At 46.7% G+C, this 22,553-nt stretch overlaps 1 protein-coding gene across 2 annotated transcripts; it reads left to right on the top strand.

Moving 5' to 3' along the window:
- The first annotated feature begins 10,699 nt into the window (after positions 1 to 10,699).
- On the top strand, positions 10,700 to 22,249 carry GEM (GTP binding protein overexpressed in skeletal muscle). Of its 2 annotated transcripts, none has more exons than XM_034668309.1 (5): positions 10,700 to 10,866; positions 11,887 to 12,226; positions 18,330 to 18,406; positions 19,272 to 19,476; positions 20,886 to 22,249. In XM_034668309.1, the coding sequence occupies exons 1-5, from the start codon at positions 10,837 to 10,839 to the stop codon at positions 21,161 to 21,163; spliced, it is 930 nt and encodes a 309-aa protein (XP_034524200.1). In that variant the 5' UTR covers positions 10,700 to 10,836; the 3' UTR covers positions 21,164 to 22,249. The 2 variants fall into 2 exon arrangements, with proteins under 2 accessions (XP_034524200.1, XP_019665653.1); XM_019810094.2 differs by lacking the exon at positions 10,700 to 10,866 and adding an exon at positions 11,215 to 11,664.
- The last annotated feature ends 304 nt before the right edge of the window (positions 22,250 to 22,553 follow it).

Genomic DNA, 22,553 nt, shown 5'->3' with positions numbered 1-22,553 from the left:
GTGGGGCTCGATCCCAGAACGCTGGGATCACGCCCTGAGCCGAAGGCAGACACTTTAACCGCTGTGCCACCCAGGCGCCCCTAAATAAATCATTTTTATCAATGGCAATTTGAAGGTACAAAAAACAGAATGTAAAATCTGAAACCAAGCCACTCGTTAAATTATATGACCTGAGCATACAAATGAATTGATGCCTAATAAAATTCTTTAAGGTACTAATTATGATGATCGTATGTTCACTATGCAATTTCTTAGCCCTCAAGGTGTGAATTCCCTAGTGTGGATACATCGATAAGAATATTGGGTCTGTGTGTCATTTGCAAGGAGCTTGCTTTTCTCAACCCCAGACTGTGCTTCAATTTTGAAAGAAAAATTGCAAGCCCAGTTGCCACCAAGTTATGCATCACTCCTACTGAATTCCCCAGGGGGAAGGCTTTACAGTGTCTTGGAGGCTTCTACTTACTTTGCTTGTCAGAGGAACATTTATAGTTTTCATATAAATTTTAATGGGTAGAAACATCTGTTGCCCATCCAACCGTGATGTTCGCATTGGGTATAGATGAGAATCTGGCTGAGTACGTGCTATACTTGCTGTTTATTGGATGCTCAGAAAAATCACGTAGACCAAGGACAAAGAAGTGGGGAGGAGTGAAGAAGGGAGTGGGGAGAAGGTGGGTGTTTGGGCAGGAAGCTCTTCCTTGTTCCAGTGGATGGTGCTGGGTGTTGGCCTGCCCCTCCTGGGTGTTGTGGGTGATCCCAGTGGATCCCAGGCCTCTCTCCTTCTTCTGGGAGCACAGTCGATGGGCCTTGTGAGCCTCTTAGTTCCATTTTATGGAGATGCCCCCTCATAAAAATGGTGGGTGCCTCTTGCTTCTTGTGTGGGAAAGGGTGGATGTGCGTCTACCTGCTGTGGCTTTTGAACCCGTTGGCCTTTGAAGCTGACAGTGCTGGCTGCTCCTTGTCTGCTCCTGTACCTTGAGAGATTTCTCTCTGCCTCCCATCACCTGAGCTCCTGCTGATTGAGCTCCTGGGGTTGCACTAAACAGAGCGCTAGGCTTGTCCCTCCATAGCTCAGAATTTGCAGAGGACCCCCTGACCCCTTTCTGGCCCTATCTCTCATCCCTCCCATGCTTTCCACATTCTCCAGCCACCCCAAATTACTTGTGGTCCCCCAAATGCCCACACTTCTGAGACTTTGCATCTGCTATGTATGTTTTTTTTTTAACCTGGAGCGCTTCCTGTTTCCCTCCCGCACTCACTTAGTGGAATGTCCACATGTGTAGAGCACGCATGTGAAGGCGTACATACCCCACCCTGCCAATTTCCCTGCATACGTGAAAACTCAGACTCGAAGTTTCTCTGTGAGGTGTTCTCTGACCCACTGGATAGTTTATTACCTCCGTCTTGCTGCCCAGTGTTCTGCACATGTGCCCTGTGACAGTGTCGGTCATGTCCGTTCGCAAGGACAGTTTTGGATATGAGAGCTCTGGCTCTGAAGTCAAGTTGCTTGGCTCCAAATCATAGCTCTATCAGTGGGCTGTGTGATTCTGGGCAAACTACTTAATCTCTCTAGGCCTCAGTTTCCTGATTTGTAAAATGGGGATGGATTAATAATAACCACATAAGGCTGTCGGGAAAATTAAGTGAGATGATATGTGCAAATCACTTAGCAAAATATTTGCCTCAATAAAGGGCAGCTATTAATACTATTAACTCCTCAGTTTTTTGGCTTTGTTTTGTTTTTTAAGATTTTACTTATTTGAGAGAGAGAGAAAGAGAGAGCACAAGGCGGGGAGGGGCAGAAGCAGACTCCCCATGGGAGCAGGGAGCCTGACTCGGGGCTTGATCCCAGGACCCCGGGATCATGACCTGAGCTGAAGGCAGCCACTTAACCGACTGAGCCACCCAGGTGCCCCTCCTCAGTTTTTTTTCCCCCAGCCATGTACAGGGACTATCTTTTACCCAACCTGTGTTCCTAGAGACTGACATGTAACAGATTTTTCATATCTGTTTGTTGAGTTGAATTGTCCCGATGGTTCCCAATAACTTATTAACCTAAGTCTGTGTTCTCTGGAATCAGAAGTTGGGGTTCAAATCTTAATTTTACCAGTTTCTAGATGTGGATCCTTAGGCAAGTTAAACTTTCTATGTTTCAGTTTTTTCATCTACAAAATGGTCATTAGGACTATGTAGGGTAGTCAGGAGGACTAAAAGAGATAATACCACATTCACAGTGCCTGGAATATGGAAAGGTCTCACTAAATGTTAGTTGATATTATTCTCATTAATGTGCTGAGTATTATTTCATTTAAAGGCTCACCTTAAGTATCACTACTTAAAACTAATGAAGTCTTTCTCAGTCACTCTAGCTGGAAGTGATCTCATTCTTTATTCAAACATCCAATACGATTATTAAGTGCCAACCACAAGCCAGGCACCAGGCTTGACACCAGCTGCGTAATGGTAAATACATGAGATAGGATCTCCATCTTGGTGTAAGTTCAGGTTTGAGGGACTCAGAAACAACCTATTCTCAAAGTTCTAAACCCACTGAGATATTGATTCAGGAGATAGACAGATGGGGATCAGACTATCAGCTTTATAGACGATTTTGCTGGATTGGAGAACATGATGTAGTCAGCCAAATTTAGTTTTTCTACTACTTTCCTTACAGAATTAAGCTCATTTGTCTGTCAGTTAGTTTTGGCTGTAATTAATAGAAAACTTAACTACTGGTGGCTTATTACGTGATGAAAGAGTCTGGAGGAGGAGGAGCTCAGCGCTATCACTGAAGACCCAAGCTCTTGCTCTTCATCGTCCATGTGTTGCCTTGTTACCGGCACCCATGTCTTACTGTCTAAAGACGGTAACTCCAGCTCCAGGTTGCAGCTATTCTCATACCTGCATTTCCAGGGGGAAGGACATGCAAGATGGCCATGATGACTTTCTTTTTTTTAGTGAGGAAATCCTTTCTCAGGAGCTTTCAACCAGACATCCCTTTACATCGTATTGGCCAGGACAGGATCCCATGCCCAGTCCTCCACAGGGGGGTGAGCTTACCTTGCCCAGCTTCAAGCACTTCATTCTCGGATGCAGGGACCCTCCATCCTCTGCTAGTGGGAAGAGGGGAGAAAGAACTGCTGGAAGGTGCCCCCAATGACTGCCACAACATTCATGCGGAGAGCAGCTGCAGCTTTCCCTACCACAGCTTGCGTGTCCTTTGCAGGACGCAGGAGGAAAACAGCAGGACAGACAGCAGGCACCCTGGCCCCAGTGAGCAAGAAGTAAGTTTCTCCCCCAATCTTCCCAGTTTGGAAGGTCACTCCCTGTCCCCTGCAAGGAGTCCAGGGCAGAGGCGCTCCCCAGGGCTGTTTTTCCCGAGGGAAAGGAGACTAAATTCGGCTTTTGTGCTGGGTGAGCCCAGGCAGGCAAGCTGGTTTCTGTCTCCATCCTTGTGTGCATGTCCCTCATCGCCTCTCACCACCGTCTGCATCAGATCATGCTCCCTGACTCCTCTCCCTCTGGGTCCTGAGCTCCTTGACTGTATGGCCTTGTACGCTTGGCTGTGTACCCCGCACAGCATCTCCTATGTCCTTGCACAGAGTGAGGGCCTGGCACTGAGTTGTTGGATCGCCCAGCTCTGTTGCCTCTGATGGCGGCTCATTGCATTCAAGCCTGCTGGTGGAGGTCTGGGCGGCCGAAGCATCAACCGTGAGATGTCATAATTAGGGAGTTTGAAATAACAGACCAGATAAGATGGTGGTGCCTGGGCTCATCTATTCTGCTATTAACAGACACATACTAGGTCCCTACTGTGCGCCAGGTTTACTCTTAGGAGCTGAGATACAGAGGTGGATACGATATTCTCCTGCCTTTCAACAGCTCCCACTCTTGTGAAGGTGACACTTCTGTACCTGCTAATGTGACATTATCCAATTTTGTTCACCCACTTCCTGCCACCCCAGGGGTTGGGAGTGGCATCAGGGTCTGTCCTTAGGAGCTGTGGAGAATCTCCTCACATAGGCCAGAGTGGTGGATGAGATTCAGACAGATTGAATCCGCCATTTCCAAGCTATAAAACCTTTTCCCTAATCTCAGTTGAGATATCTGTAAAATGGGAATAATAGCGGTACGTACTTTATACAGTTGCTGTGAAGATTAAGTTAGATAATGCGTGTCAGTGCCTGGTAGACATGCTGGCCACTGTTACATTGTGCCATTATTAGCTTCACACAACCAATAAAGGCACATGCTGGTTAAAATAATACAAATTGCTTATTTAGAGAACAAAGCATATGTTTGTTAGTCAAAGATTTTTGTTAGATTTTTAAATTGGTTGTGAAGGAATCTTAAAAATAATAGTAACTTAGACTTATAAATTTTCATCAATTAAGGACTTGATTCATTAAAAAAAAAAAACCTGGATAATATTCATTGCAGGGGTGAGTTAAATGTTTTCTACCAAAGCCAAAATGTCTTGCTGCCTTTTAAGTGTTGGAGAAATCATCCAATTGTTAAAGACATAGGGAATCAGAAAAACGTGCAATTAGGAAAACAAAGCAGGAAAATGGGAATACTTATACCCACATATGAAAGGTGTTAACTGCGCATGTCCTCAGCCCAACTATTCATTCTTTTGACCTTTTTAAGTAGATCATTAAAGAATTTTTATGTCACTGTTATTGGTTAAATCAAGGCCTTTGCCTTAGGCTGGTTTTGACTCCTTGGTCTAAAATTGATTTTTCTGTTGCTGGAGAAGGGGACTCCAGGGAAAACATTGTGTTGGTTGGGAAACGAGATTACTTTGGGCAACTCTTGGATGATCCCTTCATGGATTTGGTAGTTGCCGGGGGGCGGGGGGCGGGGGGAAGAACGCCGGAGTTTATGCTCTTTGAGGATAGGAAGGTGGTCTTATATAACTCTGTGTCCCTGGGACTTGGGATATTGCTTATAATAATAAGTGCCCAACAAATATTTGTTTACCTCACACTGTTGAACGACACTTAAGGTCAACATAAAATTCCAGGTTGACAGTTTTTTTCGCTAAGCACTTTGATCTTATAAGTAACTGTCTACTGGCTTCTTGGTTGCTTTGAGAAGTTCTGCTGTCCATCTAACTGCCATGCCCCTCTTTCTCAGAGGTAATCTTTATTCTGAAGTTGGTGTGTATTTTTCTCATCCGTGCTCATATACTTTTACTAAATGTATTTAACTATAAAATATTCGTGTGGTTTTTTAAAAAAATATATAAATTATTGCCTTGTAGGAAACTGCAATTTGCTCTCCTGAATTACTGTTAAGATCTTGATATTCGGGGCACCTGGGTGGTGCAGTCGTTAAGCGTCTGCCTTCGGCTCAGGGCGTGATCCCAGCATTCTGGGATCGAGCCCCACAATCAGGCTCCTCCGCTGGGAGCCTGCTTCTCCCTCTCCCACTCCCCCCTGTGTTCCCTCTCTCACTGGCTGTCTCTATCTCTGTCAAATAAATAAATAAAATCTTAAAAAAAAAAAAGATCTTGATATTCATCCATGTTGATACAAGTAGATCCCTGTCATTCATTTGCACTGCTGCATACTATCTCACTGTATAAATATGCCACCATGTGTTTATCGGTGATCATTAGGTGGTTGCTTTCACAAACAATGCTTTGATGAGATCCTTGTGTCCATCTTCTCGTATAGTACAGGAGATGCACAGTTACGAGTGGAATTGCTAGGTTGCAAAGGGTTCGCACATCTTAGATGTTGGTGGTTGATCTCCAAAGGTGGCCACCAACTTACACTCCCACCAGTAAGGCAAAAGAACCTCCCTTACGTTTTCATCAACGCTGGCATCGTCAGACTTCTGGGTATGTACTTGACCCCTACTTTACACATCTTCTCCAGGATTATCATTCCCTTTTATGGATGAGAAAACTGAGGCTAACAAGTAGAATGCTCCGAGAATGAATGAATGAATGATATGGTGGTGTTTTGTTTGTTTATTATTTCTCCCACTGGAACTTAAGTTCCATGCGTTATAAGTACCTATTCCTAGCCCTTAGGACAGGTCCTGGCATAAGGTAGATGCTCACTAGTTATTTATTGTTGAATGAATGAAGGAAAGAAGGAAGGAAGGAAGGAAGGAAGGAAGGAAGGAAGGAAGCTGGGCAGAGAACAGAGAACAGGAGCCTCCCCTTGGCTTTCTGAGATACACTCTGCACGTCCTTACTCACTCAGCAGGATATCAGAAGGAGGGGCTTAGCAGGCTCTGCCACTGGAGTGGTGAAGCCTGCAGGCCCGCTAACAGTGGAGGAAGGGTGAAAGCTAAGAATTTTTCAATGGAAAATTGAATCTGCTCAGCAGGAGCCTGATGAGGCACTGGGGCCCCCGAGGGAGGATGCAGCTGGAAGGAGTGTCCATCTGGATCCCACAGGCCGCTGGGCGTTGAGAGGTTATTCTTAGCCATCTTTTCTTCAGTCTTTATTTTCCCTTAATCAGAGCTCTCTTGATTTTGCAATTGGAGGCTTTCCCCCCCACTTCTGTAAAGCAATGATTTTCCATATAGTAATTCTTTCCTTCTTTAGACTTCCCGGAGGGGGTGGGTGGTTCTTTTTGTGCTCAGACACTTTGCACATTGCCTCCCACCCAGCTCCTCCTGAGTGCTTTTGTGGCTGGTGGAGACCTATTATGTGAGCTGAGTATTTGACCCCAACTCCTTGTTTGTTTCCAGAGAATTTAACCATGGCATTCTCCTTGCTAATTATTTTTTCCTAGTAACATCAATGTGAGTACATTTCCCGCCCTTCTTCCCTGTGCTTCATGTGTCCTGAATTCTGTTGGATTAATTTAACTTGAGCCTTAAGAGGCGGCAAAGCCGAGGGCAGGTGGCCCAGCTCCAATCTTCGGTTCCTGCGTCATAATCATACTCACTGGCATTGACATGGTGCTCTGTGGTTGACAAAGCACTTCCACACTCAGTAGCTCTCCAGGACGACAGAAGTCAAAGCCTCTGGGGTCTGGTGACATCCCCAGCATCTGTCTGCCTAAGAAGAAAGGCCTGGTTTGAACTGTTTTTTCTGATGCTAAATCCCCTCCTTACTGTTCGTTACAGCTCTTGCAAGGGTTACAAAGTCAGATGCCTTTGGGGCCAGGTATATAATCAAATGAGGGAAGCTGGTTGGGTAGAAAACGGTAGGGGCTAGTGAGGACCACGGGGAATTGGAGAACATGCCTTGCCTAAAGGCGTCGAAACGCAATACATTTAAAAAGCAATTAAAAAACCCATATATTTTATCACCAACTCAATGCCCAGTCTGCAATCTACCTTCTGCTGGTGGAAAGGGGGAGCAGATTGACAGTGTCCCCTTTGCCCCTGAATACATGACTTGGTGGCATGGGTAAGCACCCCTGGTTGCAGTAGGTGTCCAGTGTCGATGAGGCAATATGGTATGGTAAAGGCTGAGTGATTCCCTTGCTTTTAGAGTCATGTTACTGCCTGAAGGATGTATGGATCTTGGGTCTACCCACCATCTCGCCTCCTTCAGACTTTTCAAGGGATGAGATTTAAAGTAATATTATATTATGGTGGTGCGGGTCCCCGATGCCCCAACCCACAGCCCTTGTCAAAGGTTCTGCTCCTTCTTCCCCACCTCTTTCCATCTGCTCCCATCCATTTTTGAAATCATGGAACTTGGTTGCCAGGTCTGTATTCCGAGAGAAAGAGTGACAGTGACAGAGACAGAGAGGTAGTCAGGGCCTTAAAGGAACCCCAAGTTCACGTTCTAATCCAGTGCATGGGACCCAGAGAATAGAGAGGAAGAGGATGGCTCATGCCCTTAAGTAAAGAAACCCTACCCATTAGTAAAATGTGGCCCAGTGAAGGTCATGGGCTTTGGCCAATCAGATAAAAACTCCTCTTTTGAGGGGAGTTAGGGGGAGGGCATGGCCTGAGGTGCCAGCATGGAAAGGGGCTGAAGTGTATCCCCTACTCTGAGTGAACAGGTTAAGATCTTGGCTCCAGAGAGCGCAGCTCTGCTGCCTACCTGCTGTTACCTTGGACAGGTTAGTTCAGCTCTTTCCCCATCATCTTCCTCCATAAAACATAGGGAAGTGCAGCGGTGATGAGGATTAACTGAGATAAGTCAGGCATATTCAGTAAATGTTAGTTATTTTTGTTTTGAGTTCAGCCTTCCAGCAATACTCATCGTCATGTTAGAACCCAAAGACGCCTTCAAATGCTGCCAGAAGGAATAAGGAGATAATAATTCATAGAAGAAACTACAATATCCTGCCAATATTTTCCTCTTCAGAATATGCCACTTGTCCAAATGCCCTGATTCTACCTTTTTTCCCTCCAGTTCCATACCCTCAGATCATCGTCCCACTGAGCTGGAATCCTGGACCAGGGAGCTGGGATTCTGCGGGCTAAGATTGGGCTCTCAAATGCGCTTTTTGTGAGGTGTAACCACGATTTTTGTCTAAATACTCCAACTTAACTGTCGTTCAGGTGAAACTTTTGCTAAGTAGTTGTTTTCCCATCTGGCTTTTTGTGGGACAGAAAACTTAAGAAGGCAAATTCTTTTATTCAAATGCAACATTGTGTACTTACCCAATCAACAGTGGATTGAAAGCCCCCCTCCCCAGCCCCTACCAGTCCTTAGAATTGGTTTTCTTTGGTGTGCCTCATTTATACCAATAAAAAACAGTTCATAGTAGATATTGCCTAGGCATAGAATCAGGTTCTTGTTAATGTGAAGATTTAGGTTCTTATAAATGGCAAAAGTGGCATGAGAGGCTGTATGAAATGCTTATAGACTCCAATTTACTCTAGTTTTTAGCCACATAATGTTTCTGTTGAGACCAGTTGACAGAGTAGGAGGTTCAGCATGGAAAACGCATGATAAATTCTGAAATGCAGATACCTCACAAATTACAGGTGTTTTAGTATGGAGTCAGCTATATCCTCTTGGATGATCTCTTTCCCTCCCCCAGGCATTCCTCCCCCCAGTCCCCACTCCAATCTTCTCCTTTCCCCACACCTGTGGCCATCCTCTCCTGCCTAAACCCAGAAGGAAAACTCGATGGTAATGAAGGGCACCATCCAGGAAATTATGATACCCAGGTTCTAGTTCCAGCTCTAGTTACTACTGACTGACGGGTACTCATCCCTCTGGGTCTCAACTTCCTTACGTAGAAAGTAGGAGACTGGGGCCAAGGCACCTGGGACTAAATGAGCTCTAAATTTTTATTACTCTGTGGATCCCCCGTTGCCAGCTTGGGGCCTGGCGGGTCTCAGCAGCTGGTCACTTGGATAATCCCCAAAGCAGAGGACTGCATGCAGGGCAACTGAGAATGGACTATAATCACGGCAGAGGCCAGCCACTCAAATAGATGCTGGGGCCTTTGGCTGCTTCCCGGAGCCACCAGCCAACCCAGATATGAAGCTGGCTGGAAAAGTGGATGGATGTGTTGGAAAGGCCCGTGTCATCTCCAAACAGTGTCTGGGAAATGCCCATGTCCCCAGAAGGAGGTCACTGAAACCCTTCAGCTGGTGGTGCAGTGCAAAGAGTCGGACAAACCAGGTTTTGAATCCTGACTTTGCCACTTAAACCAGCTGCATGACCTTGGGCAAGCTCTCTGGCCAAGTGTCATTTTTCTTCATAGACTGGGGGTAGCAATATATCTACCTTGCAGAATTGTAGTAGGATTGAGGTACTGCGAAGGCCTAAAATACCTACTGAGCATAGGTACTCTGCAGAGGTACTTAGTAAATGGTGGTGGTAGTTATTATTTATCCTGTGCCCTTTATTCACGGGAGTCTCGGGGCGGGGGTGGGGGCGGGGGAACGCGGCCCCCTTGTCTGCCTCAGGGCTCCTCCCCCCACGGCTGAGAGGCATTGCCTCCGTGCCACGGCCCAGAAATGCTGCTGATTGGAGCGCTGATTAAATCCCCTGATTGAGGAGCCTTGGCATCCTGGCCCAGAGCAGGGCCAGCAGCATTTAGCACAATCTGCTTGGACCCCTCATTAAGTTGTTTTTCAGAACTGCCCCTTTCAAGGTCTTGTCCCCCTTCGTCACCTCTCTCTGGCCCCTTCTCTGTGGGTCCGTGCCAGAGAAGGGAAACAAAGCGGTGCGGGGCTTTCCTCCCTCGTCGTCCAGGAAGAGGGTGAGAGGAGGCAGGAAGAGGCAGCTCTCCGGGCAGCAGATGCGGCTAACACAAGCCCTGGCGACGCAAGGTGGCTGCAGCCCCATCCGAGAGGCTGAAGTCTCCGCGCGCGCCCGGCCGATCCCTGCTTTCCTGGCAAAGCCGGGGTCCCAACTCAAACCTGCCTCTTTCTCCGTCCTGTGTCCCGACAGCTCGCAAGCGCTCTGCCGGGAAGCGCGATAAAGTGGCACTCAGCGTATTTTCCCAACTTCTTGGAGCCACCTGGTAAAAAGAAAATAAAACCAAATAAAGGAGCCCGGGATGGAACCCTCGTTATTTTTCAAAAGGGAGAGAGGGGTCACATGACTGCGAGTAACGGCCTCGGCGAAGTGGCTCGAAGTCGGAATTTGCTGCAGAGCCGCCCCCTCCCGGCGGGGGCGCTGACGTCACGGAAAAGCCCCGGCGCGGGCCGGCCGGCGCGCTATAAACCGCGGGGCCGCGGCGGCTGCGGGCGGCGGCACGGACGGCGGGCACCGGCGCGAGCACCCGGCGTTCGNTTTAAGGTGCAGAGCATGCCATTTGTCATCAGGTTCCTTAGTTCAGTTCAGTGGGAGGGTCACCTCCTCCTGCAGACTCTGTGGTCAGAGGGCAGCCCTTACTGATACGTCATGCTTTTGTTTGAACGCCAGCCGGCCAACTGAGGCACTCCTTAATGAGATTGAAAAACCAGCTGGTCATCCCTGTAAGTGGCCGGCGTGTTGGGGTGTGGAGTGTGGGTGTGAGTCGGGGAAGGGGAGTGTGCGTTTCTCACTCTCACGAATGATCTTGCTTATACACATGAGAAGCCGTCTACTTTATCTCAAGCAGCCCATGAGAACAAACCTCCGTGCAAGGGGATGGAGGCTTGCAAAGGAAAAGTTGTAGTGAAGTTGTTGAATGGCATTTAGCAGTGTCTCTGGCCTTCTGATTTTCCTCAGGAAGGTGGAAATCCGAGCTGAATTTAAGAACTTTTGGAGTGGACATGGTTTAATGAGAGTGAAGCATTTTCTCTGCCAATTTGATAGGTCCGATGGTGAGCAGATCATTTCCCTGCAGGAACAACAGGACTTGGGGCTGGGATTTTTGAAACATGATGTTTGTGGGCAAGAGGGCAGAGCCCAGGCATAAACCTCACACAGAAATTCTTTTTTGCCCCCAAATAATAGCTTATTCAGGCAGCTGGAGAGCATCAGGGCAACTTTACTAAACATGGAATTTCCAATAAGTGCTTGTCCAGTCCAGCCAGAGGGAGTGATGTCATTGCCACGTGTTTCCCACCCAGGCACAAAAGCCCGCTGGACGCTGGTGCAATTAAGAGCCATGTTTAGACAAGAGCAGCTAACCTGGCCAGCTGGTCCCCAGCTCCATTAACTTGTTGCTTTTCAAGCCACCTCCGAAGGCTGCTGGTTTCTTCGGGCTGCCTCTGTGTCAGTGCTGAGTGGGCTTCCTTAAGGCTTCCTTAAGGATGGAGGAAGCCGGAGGACAGTGGGTGATACTCATGGTACTTTTTTCCTTTTTGCAAAGGACAGTCTGCCTGAGGAACTGGTTACTAATTGAAAGCCTCTTGGATTTGGGGACAGCGTCCTTGGGGTTCCTTGGGTCAGGGTTCCTTGGGTCTCACCGCATCTAACCAGATGCCACTGATGACTGACTATGCGGTTGAGCCCCCTGAGCTCTCGCTCATGCTTACTAATGCTTACCCCTTGGCCGCTTTGTTCTCCAGGACCCTACGATGACTCTGAATAATGTCACCATGCGCCAGGGCACTGTGGGCCTGCAGCCGCAGCAGCAGCGCTGGAGCATCCCGGCGGACGGCAGGCACCTGATGGTCCAGAAAGAGCCCCACCAGTATGGCCAGCGCGGCCGCCATTGCGCTGCCCCAGAGGACCACTGCCGCCGGAGCTGGTCCTCGGACTCCACAGACTCCGTCATCTCCTCTGAGTCGGGGAACACCTATTACCGGGTGGTGCTCATAGGGGAGCAGGGGGTGGGCAAGTCCACTCTGGCCAACATCTTTGCAGGTGTACACGAGAGCATGGACAGCGACTGCGAGGTGCTGGGAGGTAGGTGGCCCAGCCCCACTGGGCTTCTGTCCATCAGCGGGGGTCCAGTCTGAAAGAACGAGGGGGTGGGTCCTTTCTCTGCAGAGTTGGGAGTGGCGATTATGCGTCCTTGGCACGGGCTGGGGAAGCTGAGTCCCCACAAAAGGCCTGGCATGGGTCCTCAGGACGAGAAAATGCAAATGCTCGCAGATGGAACCCGGGCCAGAAAGGGAATTTCTTAGATTCCAGCTCCGCAGGGACTGGGGGGTAGACAGATTAAAGAGGGCAGCGTCAGAGGGTCAGGATCCCTCCTCTGGCTTTCACCAACTCTGAGCTGGACTTGTCAAGAGTTCAGTGTAGACACAGCTTTTTTCCACGGTTATACCTGAAACCAAACCAATTTCAAAAACGATTAGAGTGGATTCATAAGTTTCCACCATTATTGGAGTCTTTTGAGGGTGTAAAATAGTTTAATATCTCTATTTGAAATAGTACGTTATTAAAAAAATTTTTTAAGTATATCAATGGTGATACTTATGTTTGTATAGAGTCTTACAGGTTTTCAAGACAATTTTCCATGTGCTATCTCACTTAAAATATTTATTATTTAAGACTCGCCTATTTCCAAAACTGATTTGAGATGACATCATCACAAAAATGCATGTGTTCCTCAAATATGTGTAAAGCATATCACAATATTCTGGGAAGTACTGATCGTCAACTGTATTCATACAGTGACTTTCAGCCGCAGCTTCCATCTTAGCATATGTGACAAGGGGAGCTGCAGGTCCTTATCTGCAGCTATCGACATAATGGAGAACCTTCCAGTGCTTGCCCTAGTGTCATGGTCTGTCTGCACTCTCACTTGCAACTCACAGCTGAATCACAGACTCCCAGGGTAAGGAGATGCCTTAGTGATGAGTTGGTTCTGCCCTCTGCTTGACGCACAGGAGCCCTGCTCCTTCCTCCTTCCCGTCAGCCCATTTCGGCTGTTTCTTCTTGATTGTCTCCAGTGTCAGGAGTTCACCGCTTCACGTGGCAGCTCTTGAGCTGGACTGCAGATGATGACTCATTGATAGAACATTGATTTCTCTCCTCACTTCTGGAATCTCAGGGACGATAGCTAAATGAGAGTCAAGGAGAAATAGGGTCAGTATCGGAAGGCTGATTTTTTCTTTCTCTGTAAAGGCTGGTGGGTGACTGTCGGTATAGGAGAAAGGGAGGGAGGAATGAACACTAGAATGCACATTTGCTATGGGAGAGGCGCTTTCTTGGGTACCTTATATCTGCTACTGTTAATTTTGGTACTTATAATATTCCTGTACTCATAGGAGTAAACTGGCCTCAGGGATACCAAGTGTTTTACCTAGAATCAGTGGGATTATAACTCAGGACTTTGTAATCTTAGTTTGGGGATGTTCTTGCACGGCCATTGACAGGGAACCTGCTACGTCCCAGACGCTATACTGAGTCCTTCTCCTACGTTTTTCCTGATAAAACAGAAATTGAACCAATTTCATATTAATATCCTATTTTATAGGTGAAGAAACGGAGGCTTATGACATCACGTAACTTTCCCAAGGTGATAGAGTTAGTCTGGGGTATGGCTGGGAGTCAGACCTAGTTGTGTGCATTCACTGTATCCTGCAGCCCCCGGGTTTAGCGCCCACGTGCTGTGAGTATAAGGCGCGTGCCTGGCTCTGTGCTAGGGTCAGGGGTACCCAGCGATGTATAGGATGCAGTATTCCCTCTCAGGAAGGAGTGAAGTGGCCGTGGCTGTAATTCAGAGCACGGCGAAATTGGTGAACACTGTAAGAAGTAACAGTAAAGTGTTTCGGGAGATTGACAGAAGGAAGAGATCAACCAGGAGTTTTGTTTGTTTTTTGAGGGAGGTCTTGAAAAAGTTAGTGGGTAGCAGACTTTCAAAAATGTTTGTCTGTTAGAGTGGTGTGGTGCTTCCCTGGAGGGTGGTCCCCCCATAGGCACAGAGTGTTAAGGACACTGACTCGTACCTGGAATTTGGGAAGGCAGGCTCCTGTATTTGGCGGCGCTGGGGGGGGGCGGGGCGGGCGAAGGGAAAATCCTTTCCTTATCTCCTCCAACAGAGAATCTTTGGCAAGAAGCTTCTCTGTTGGGCCATCCTATCTAATGTGTCCTATTTGAGTAACTTAATTTATACTGTCTAGGATTACATCTCTTATCTGTAGGCAGCTGTTGGAATCACTAGTGGCTTCGTGTTTCCAAAGAAGGTTTTCCAAGGCATGCCCCCACATTGTTCTTTTCTCAGCATTAACCATAAAAAAAACCCTCTACATAATACTCTCATCAGAATTTCTTCTAATAAAGATGGATGTTGTTACAGCTATATTGCAATAATCTTACGACTCTCTCTACACATTTAATGCCCTTATTTATTCATCCCTTCATTCATCCCTAAATAGTTACTGAGCATATACCATGGAACTTGGTAAATCACTACGGGGACGTGCAGAGTCCTAGGGCATCCCCCGAAGATGCTTACAGTATGTGTGATGGAGACAGATACACACCAACTGCACGCCAAGATCGGGTGCGATGAGTGTCTTGAAAGAGGTACAAGGACAGTGCTGTAGGAAATCAAGAGGAGAGATTACTTCTGGCTGTGGAAATCAGAAATGGGTTCATGGAAGAGGTGGTCTCGGAGCTGGACCCTAAGGACAGCTGGGGTCTGGAAGCCCTGAAGTGGGTGGGAAGGTACAGCAGCTGAACACGGAGAGTCTGGAAAGAGCACTGGACTTAAGTGTGTCACCTTGGGTTCGGAGCCCAGCTTTGGTACAGACATAGCTGAGCGCTCTTGCACGAAGGGCTGACCCTCCTCAGACCTCCTCGTTAGTGAAGCAGGGACAATCCCTGCTTCACAGGATGTCAGAGGAGACAAGGAGAGAACACACGCTAAGCACATAGCCCAGTGCCTGGCACATATGAAGTATGGAATGCACGTTAGAGCCGATTCTGAATCTACCATTTCCTTTCCCCAGGCTCATCTTCCCAAACGGGCACTTTTGTTGCTTCTGGTCCCTATCCCCTCTCGTCCTGCTCTTGGCCAGGGCCCCGTGAGACGTCCTAAGACGCCAGCACAGTGTTCCTAGCGCAGGTCTTCCTTCATGGCCCCTTGGCATCTCCTGGGCTAGAAAAGCTGACCGCAGTTGAGAGTTTTGGAGGAGAGGGACGTTGGAACTCAGAGCTTTCAAGAGTCTGCTGGAGCCCATTCTAGCATGAGAGAGAACGCCTGTGCAGGTCCCACACAGCACTTGAACCAGTCCTGGACCGGAGGGTCCTCCACACACAGTGGGGGTCAAATGAAAGACAGGTTGATGTGTGCTAGTCCAGGGGAGATGGCGACTGTCACCAAGCAGAGAAGGTCCATCCCACCCCCTCAGGATGGTCTCTCTGGTTACACAGAGTGTGCAGGTACGCCCCCGCTGTCATCGAGAGCACTGGAGAAGTGAGGACTTCCCCAGACCCAGGATACTGACAAGTCCTACCAGCCAATAGTCCTCAACCCTTGTCCCACACCCCTCAACCCAGGGCAAATTTCAAAGGACTCTTCGGAGTTCCATATTCTTTGGTCCCCCCTCTCCTCACCTGATTAGGCTTGAGAAGGCTAAAAGGTGAGTGACAAGGAGAGGAAGAGAAACAAGAGCTTTGGGTGCAGGCAGGGCCCTCTCCTGGTTAGCAGAGGGCGGAGAAACAGGATGCTTTGTGTGTTTGAAGAATCTGTACGGCGGGTAGCCAGAGGCAGTATATAAAATGAGGTGTAATGCGGCGAAACAGGGTGGAGATATATTGTTTTAGGCTCCTGGGCTTGCAGCACAATGATTTTCAGGCAGGGTTAAGGCCAGGAATCTTCCAGAACCGCAAAGCAGTTAAGCATCTGCTTTTTAAGGTGTAATCCTTAATCCACTTTTTCTCTAGGCTAATGATCTGGTATCTCTTAAACCAAGGGAAGGTTCGGGTTTGCTTTTCCCCCTAGCTATTGCAGTGTAGTACGTTTCTCTTTGAACTGCTGGGGACCTAAGTGAGTCCCTTGTACTTACTTTTGGGTGGTGAGTGGTGGGCTGGGGACAGAGAAAGTGCTGTTTTGGATTTCCTGAACACAGGGAAGGCTTTTAGAGAAAAGAGAAGAAATCCAAGGTCGCAAGGGGCAGTCAGCCGGCCCCCCTTCTGTGCTGCTCAGCCTCTGACATTTGGCTGCATGAATATGCCTGTTGCGTCATGAGGCCCTACTCTGCGGTAAGCCAGAGTGTGCGTCCCACTGTGATCCCATTCATGCCGCATGTTGTCCATGGCAGACAGGATGGGCATAACAGACTTTTAATCCCCCAGTGGGACACCATTACCATTGATTAGAGTGATACTTTGTGGACGCAGGGAGACTGACAGACAGAGCCATCCCATCCTTAGTTAACTTTCTTCTCATTTGTCCATGTTTTCCTTCCTTTCCCTCTGCTGATTCCATTTCCTAGATGAAGAAATGTTTAAACCAGGAGCATTGCTTTTTATAAAGCCCTCTCTACTATAAAACAAGAGATGCTCCGGTTTCCCCAATGTAGCATTGTTAAGCTAGGTTTTAGCAATAGTAGGAAACGCCACGTCTGGCAAGAACCAGCTTCCTCCATCCGAACAAGTGATGACAACAGCTAATATTTATTCTCTTTCTACTTTGTGCCCAGGCTTAACATAGGTAATTGTCACACAGCCGTAAGGCATGAATATGGTTATCAATCCCATTTCATAGATGAAGAAATTGAGGCTCAGAGCACTTAAATGGTCCAGAGCACATAGTTAAAAAGGAATGGCATCCAGATTCTAACTCAGGTTTGCTTGTGTTAATATCCCCAGTGCTGTAGTTCTCATTCATTCATTCATTTGGTAAGTATTTGCCCACCTGCAGTATGCTGAGCACTGTCCTGGGTGCGCGGGGATGTAGCGGTAAACAGCACAGAGGCACATCTCTGCCTTTACCTTCCGGGAGTGAGAGGGACAGAAAATAATCAAATAAGTTAAGTGGATTGCATGTTAGGTACCTGTAAGTATGGTGAAGAAAAACTGGAAGGGAGTAAGAAATACTGGTAGGGGAGATGTATTGGAATTTTAAGTAGATGGTGAGGGAGCACTTCTCCTGGAAGGAGGTAAGGGCACAAGCCTTTTGGATATTCCAGGAAACAGATTTCAGGCCAAAGAAGCAAGAAAAATGGTAAAAAAAAAAAAATCATTATGAATATTATAATTTTCAAATGATGAAATTCAAAACAGGGAACCTCACTGTGAAAATAGAGTGGGGATGGGCTCGTTTGAATGCAGTTGATGGGCAATCCCTCTTGCAAAATCCCAGTTAACTCAGCCAGCCCTACCCTCCAACTGATTTCTGGGGGCTGGAGCTGCTCTGGTCCGTTGTACTGCTCACCCTTCACCCATACTCAGTCTGGGCTCAAGCGCAGGGAGGAAAGTTTCCATTACCACATGGAGCTGGAGGCCACACTTACGCTGTACTTAAGATGGAAAAATAAGCCTGTTTATTCTTAGGGAACTGTATTTTTTTAAGGGAGAAAACCTCAGCCAAGACAGGGATAGTCTCAAGGTTTTTTCTTGTGTGTCTCAAAACAGGAAAAGTGTCTCAGCCCAGAGCTCCCGAAATTGCCAGTAATCACCCCACTGAAAGGGACAGTGGATTTCCATGTAAGGCTCATGGATGAGCCTTACGGTTCCACTGGGCGGTTAGCATTTTCTCAAGCCATCATCCATTGACTCTGAGTCCAAAGCTCTCAGTGAGTTTATCCTTATGAATGGTTTTCCTATAACAAAGGTCTAGGAATGATGAGAACGAAAGCCTTTCACTTCAAGTGGCTCAGTGAGACACATTCAGAAGACATAGGTGTTCTGCTTAGGAAGTACTGGAGGAACATACATAGAATGTTGTTGAAGGTGATTAAAAAATAGTAATTTGCATTTGTGAGTATCTGCATATTTGCATAGTTAATTGCATATTTAGTAAGCTTATGTTTTGCGTAATTTTCTACATGTTGCTCATGTAAAAGTGTTGTCTGTTTTCCTGACTCCAATATCACTGTTCTTTCTTTTCTAGAAGATACCTACGAGCGAACACTGATTGTTGATGGGGAAAGTGCAACAATTATACTCCTGGACATGTGGGAAAATAAGGTATGCGGAGCCAGTAGCTCTCCGTAGCTTGCCTTCCCGCAGGCCGTTTGGTGCAAGGGTGACCTTGTCCTTTTCAGTGTTCTAGGTGAGGTGGGCTCATTTTCTTGATTAGCTTTTTTTTTTTCTGAAGTAGGAGACTGTTCTAAAGAAGAGGTCATTCACAAATGAGCTCTGAATAATAAGCAAGTTGCAGTGTTTTGCCCTTAGTTCTATTAAAAAAAAAAGACAAAAACGTATATCTGCTTTAGGGAAAGTGCCAACAAGGATGGATGATCATTTAAAGCTATTTAAAACCAGATTCAATGAAAGCTGACATTCTTTTTTTTTTTTTTTAAGATTTTATTTATTTGTCAGAGAGCACAAGCAGAGGGAGTGGCAGGCAGAGGGAGAAACAGGCTTCCCGCCAAGCAGGCAGCCCGCCATGGGGCTCCATCCCAGGACCCTGGGATCATGACCTGAGCCAAAGGCAGACGATAAACTGACTAAGCCACCCAGGTGCCCCTGAAGTTGACATTCTTAATACTAGTCTTCAACATTTGCATTTTAAAGATTTTGGGCTTCTGAGCCTATATGCTAGACCTTCTGTTGATAGCGAACCCTCCTCTTATCAACAGAAGGGTTCGAAATTTCATCAGTTGGGAAAGGCAAAAGGGAGTTGTGGGAAGTCGAAGAAGGCTCATTTTTGGTAGATTAGATAGAAATTAGAAATGTGGTTTGGCAGAGTCGTATAATTTATCGACTTAAGCTGTAGGAGGAATCAGACAGTAAACACCTTGGGATACACGTACTGCTTTTTTGCAAATGATGCTTCATTTCCCAGGCCCCCGCTCCCCAGCACTCAGGGAGTTTCTTCTCATCTTATCAGGGGGAGAATGAATGGCTCCAGGAGCACTGCATGCAAGTCGGAGATGCCTACCTGATTGTCTACTCCATCACAGACCGAGCCAGCTTCGAGAAGGCCTCTGAGCTGCGAATCCAGCTCCGCAGGGCCCGGCAGACCGAGGACATTCCTATCATTTTGGTGGGCAACAAAAGCGACCTGGTGCGGTGCCGGGAAGTGTCTGTATCAGGTGAGAGGGGTGGCGCCTGCCCCACAGAGACCGGCTCGGGGTCCCCTGCTTTTCCTTCACCTAGGCGCTCTTTTCTTCTTTCGTAAAGCTGGAACCAGGGACTCATTAAAATGCTTCGTGGAGTTTTGAGTAGAAGACTCCAGCATTCCCCGCAGACTGTCTCTGTGCTGATGGCCGCTGCCTTGTCCATCTGGGCTACTTGCTGGATTCCCATTCCCCACCCTGGAATTCCTTTAGGGAAAAGATCATGCTTGGGGATTTACTGGCACTCCCCAACCTTTTCTCCTTGTCCTTTTCTCTTCTCTAGGGAACTCTTAGGAGTTCAGCGAAATAAAAGTAGTGTCTTTATGTAAGAATGAAGGGAACTCTGATGTGGGGGAGCTGTGGGGGTTTCACTGAGAATAAGAATTCTGCTGTGGCTGCCTCTGGTTCCTGGAGACCCTAGGAACACCCTCCCGTCCCCTACCTTTTGCTTCCTAAGTTTCCGTGAAGGCATCAATCTGATGGTGTCACGTAGACATTTTCATGCTGAGTTCAGGGATATTGCCTGTTTGCTGGGTGAGCCCCCAAGTGCTTTTGGGGCCCTTGAGATTTTATTGGCCTAATACGGATTTGGTTCCTGGTGCAATGGTAAAAAATAAAACACTGCATTGCCAGGCCCCACTCAGGAGAAAAGAAGCCTGATGAATACTTCATGTATACAACTAGTTCGGGAATGTCTTACTCTTAGGAGACGACTGTCTACACTGATCATTTTTTTTCTAACCAAAACTTGGAGATGTGGTCAGTGAACAGAATGGAACGTTTGCCATGAAGGCCGCTCCAGAAAAGCTTGGTTACACAGTTTGCTCTAACTGTATCGTACATTTGTGAAATGATCAACATTTTTTCAAAATACCTCTTCAGAGCTTTAACATTGTTTTTTAAGAGAGGAAAGTCAAATAGTAGGATTCTTTTTCAATTTGGGGAAACCAGGTCAGGAGAAAAAGTTAAGAATCCGAGTGCGAGGGTGAAGCAGGCCTGGGTTCACCTCTGTCGCATACGGGCTGTGTGAACTCCCTTACACATTGAAAAGCTCGCCCCCACCTCAGTTTCTTCATCTGTCTGGGAGGGGGACTGTATTTTTCAGGTAACATAGTGCAATTAATGAAGGCTGTGGTTTTTATTGTTAGAGTCGATATTACTGTGTCTGATGACATTGGACCTCCACACAGTGCATTTGGGGTGGACCAGCTCTAAAGCCCGCCTCTTGCGCTTGCCTCTCTCTGTTCCCTGGGAGGACACGTGTCACCATCACAGGACTGACTGACCTAGAGCTGCCTTGAGCGAGCTCCAAGTCAGGAGTCCTCCAGCTCAGCCGTGTGCCGTGGAGCTCCTCTGACTTTCTTCTCCGCTCCTTTCCTCACCAGAAGGGAGAGCGTGTGCTGTGGTGTTCGACTGCAAGTTCATCGAGACGTCAGCGGCTGTCCAGCACAACGTGAAGGAGCTGTTTGAGGGCATCGTGCGGCAGGTCCGCCTCCGGCGGGACAGCAAGGAGAAGAATGAGCGGCGGCTGGCCTACCAGAAAAGGAGGGAGAGTATCCCCAGGAAAGCCCGGCGCTTCTGGGGCAAGATCGTGGCCAAAAACAACAAGAATATGGCCTTCAAGCTCAAGTCCAAATCCTGCCATGACCTCTCTGTGCTCTAGGCGCCCAGAGTCACCCCAGATGTCCCCCTGATGGACATCGTTGAACACCTTTGGGACCGATAATCTATATTAGATTGGATCCTTAAGTATTATTAGATATGGCTTCCCCCATTGTAGCTGGGAATTAACTTGTTAGCCTCAAGGGCAACATAACGCATGGGAAACGAAAGATCTTTGTAAAATCAGTATTTATTTACAGGAAAAGCCTGACCTTGCTACTTGAACACCAAGACTCATTCAAGGATGTGTTTGGTGTTCACGTGTGTTTCCTCTCTCCTCTGGATAGTAGAGAATTGAAGCCTACAAAAGAATGCTCAGAACAAGAACTTTTCGTTATTAAAATTTTACCCAGTGTTCTGATACATGAATTTGAGGCCAGTGGGTCATAGACAAATATAGGACAGCTGTCAAAGGATTTATCCAAAGGAGGGAGAATTTTTTTCTCTGTACCTTACATTCACGGAGCTAGGATCATAGAACCGGGCTCATCATAATCATGACTATTACTGCTCCATCAAGCTGTGAAAAGAAATGATGGACCTTGCTGGAAGCTAAAGCTTAGCCAACAAATTTTGTTGCATGCCCACAGTTGGGGATCCAGAAATTTGTAGAATTGGGATACAGGTACCACTTATGGGATCAAAAATCATATCTTCGCTTCTGTGTCTTATAATTTTTTGTTTAGGGGAAAGTTATTTAAATCAAGTTCTACTTAATCAAACCACCATTGATGTTTTATTGTTTTTAAAGTCTGGGGCCATCAAGAATATATTTTAAAAATCTGAATTATTGATAACCTGGAGTGCAAAATGCCAAATTTGGAAATATAATCAAAGGTCTGAATTTTTATAAAACACAAAATGTAAATACTTCCAGTACTTTAGGTTGACCCTTTATGCCACAGCTCTGCTCTATTTATTGTTTTTTTGCAAAATAATAACCATTTTAACATTTGATAAAGCATATTTATGAATATATTTCTTAATAGGAAAAACGTCCATTTTATTACCATTTTCTATCTTTTTCAGAATATGCAAGTTTTTACCTATGTGTCTTATAATAAAAGAAATAAAATCTTTGGGAAAAAAAGGCATTCTTAAATGTTTTTCCTTCCCGAATAAGACAATTATGATTCTTTCCATTTGCTTTTAGAGCAAGAACACTCTACAGAAACATACTTGTTATTTTATTTCTTCTTTTCATTGGTGGGAGTCCCATTGTTATTTGTTTCAAAGACTATCCCTGACATCTCTCCTTCAGAACCATGATTCACAATAATGCAGTTATTTTTGGCTAATGCAGTTGGGAAGTATTTGGGGTCCTCTAAATGCTAAGTTACAATAAAAGCCAGATTGATCTTTTACTTTGGCAAATTCCTGACTTAACAGAT

Source organism: Ailuropoda melanoleuca, chromosome 9 (genome assembly GCF_002007445.2).
Source record: "Ailuropoda melanoleuca isolate Jingjing chromosome 9, ASM200744v2, whole genome shotgun sequence".
NCBI lineage: Eukaryota > Metazoa > Chordata > Mammalia > Carnivora > Ursidae > Ailuropoda > Ailuropoda melanoleuca.
This window is presented reverse-complemented; position numbering and strand designations above follow the sequence as displayed.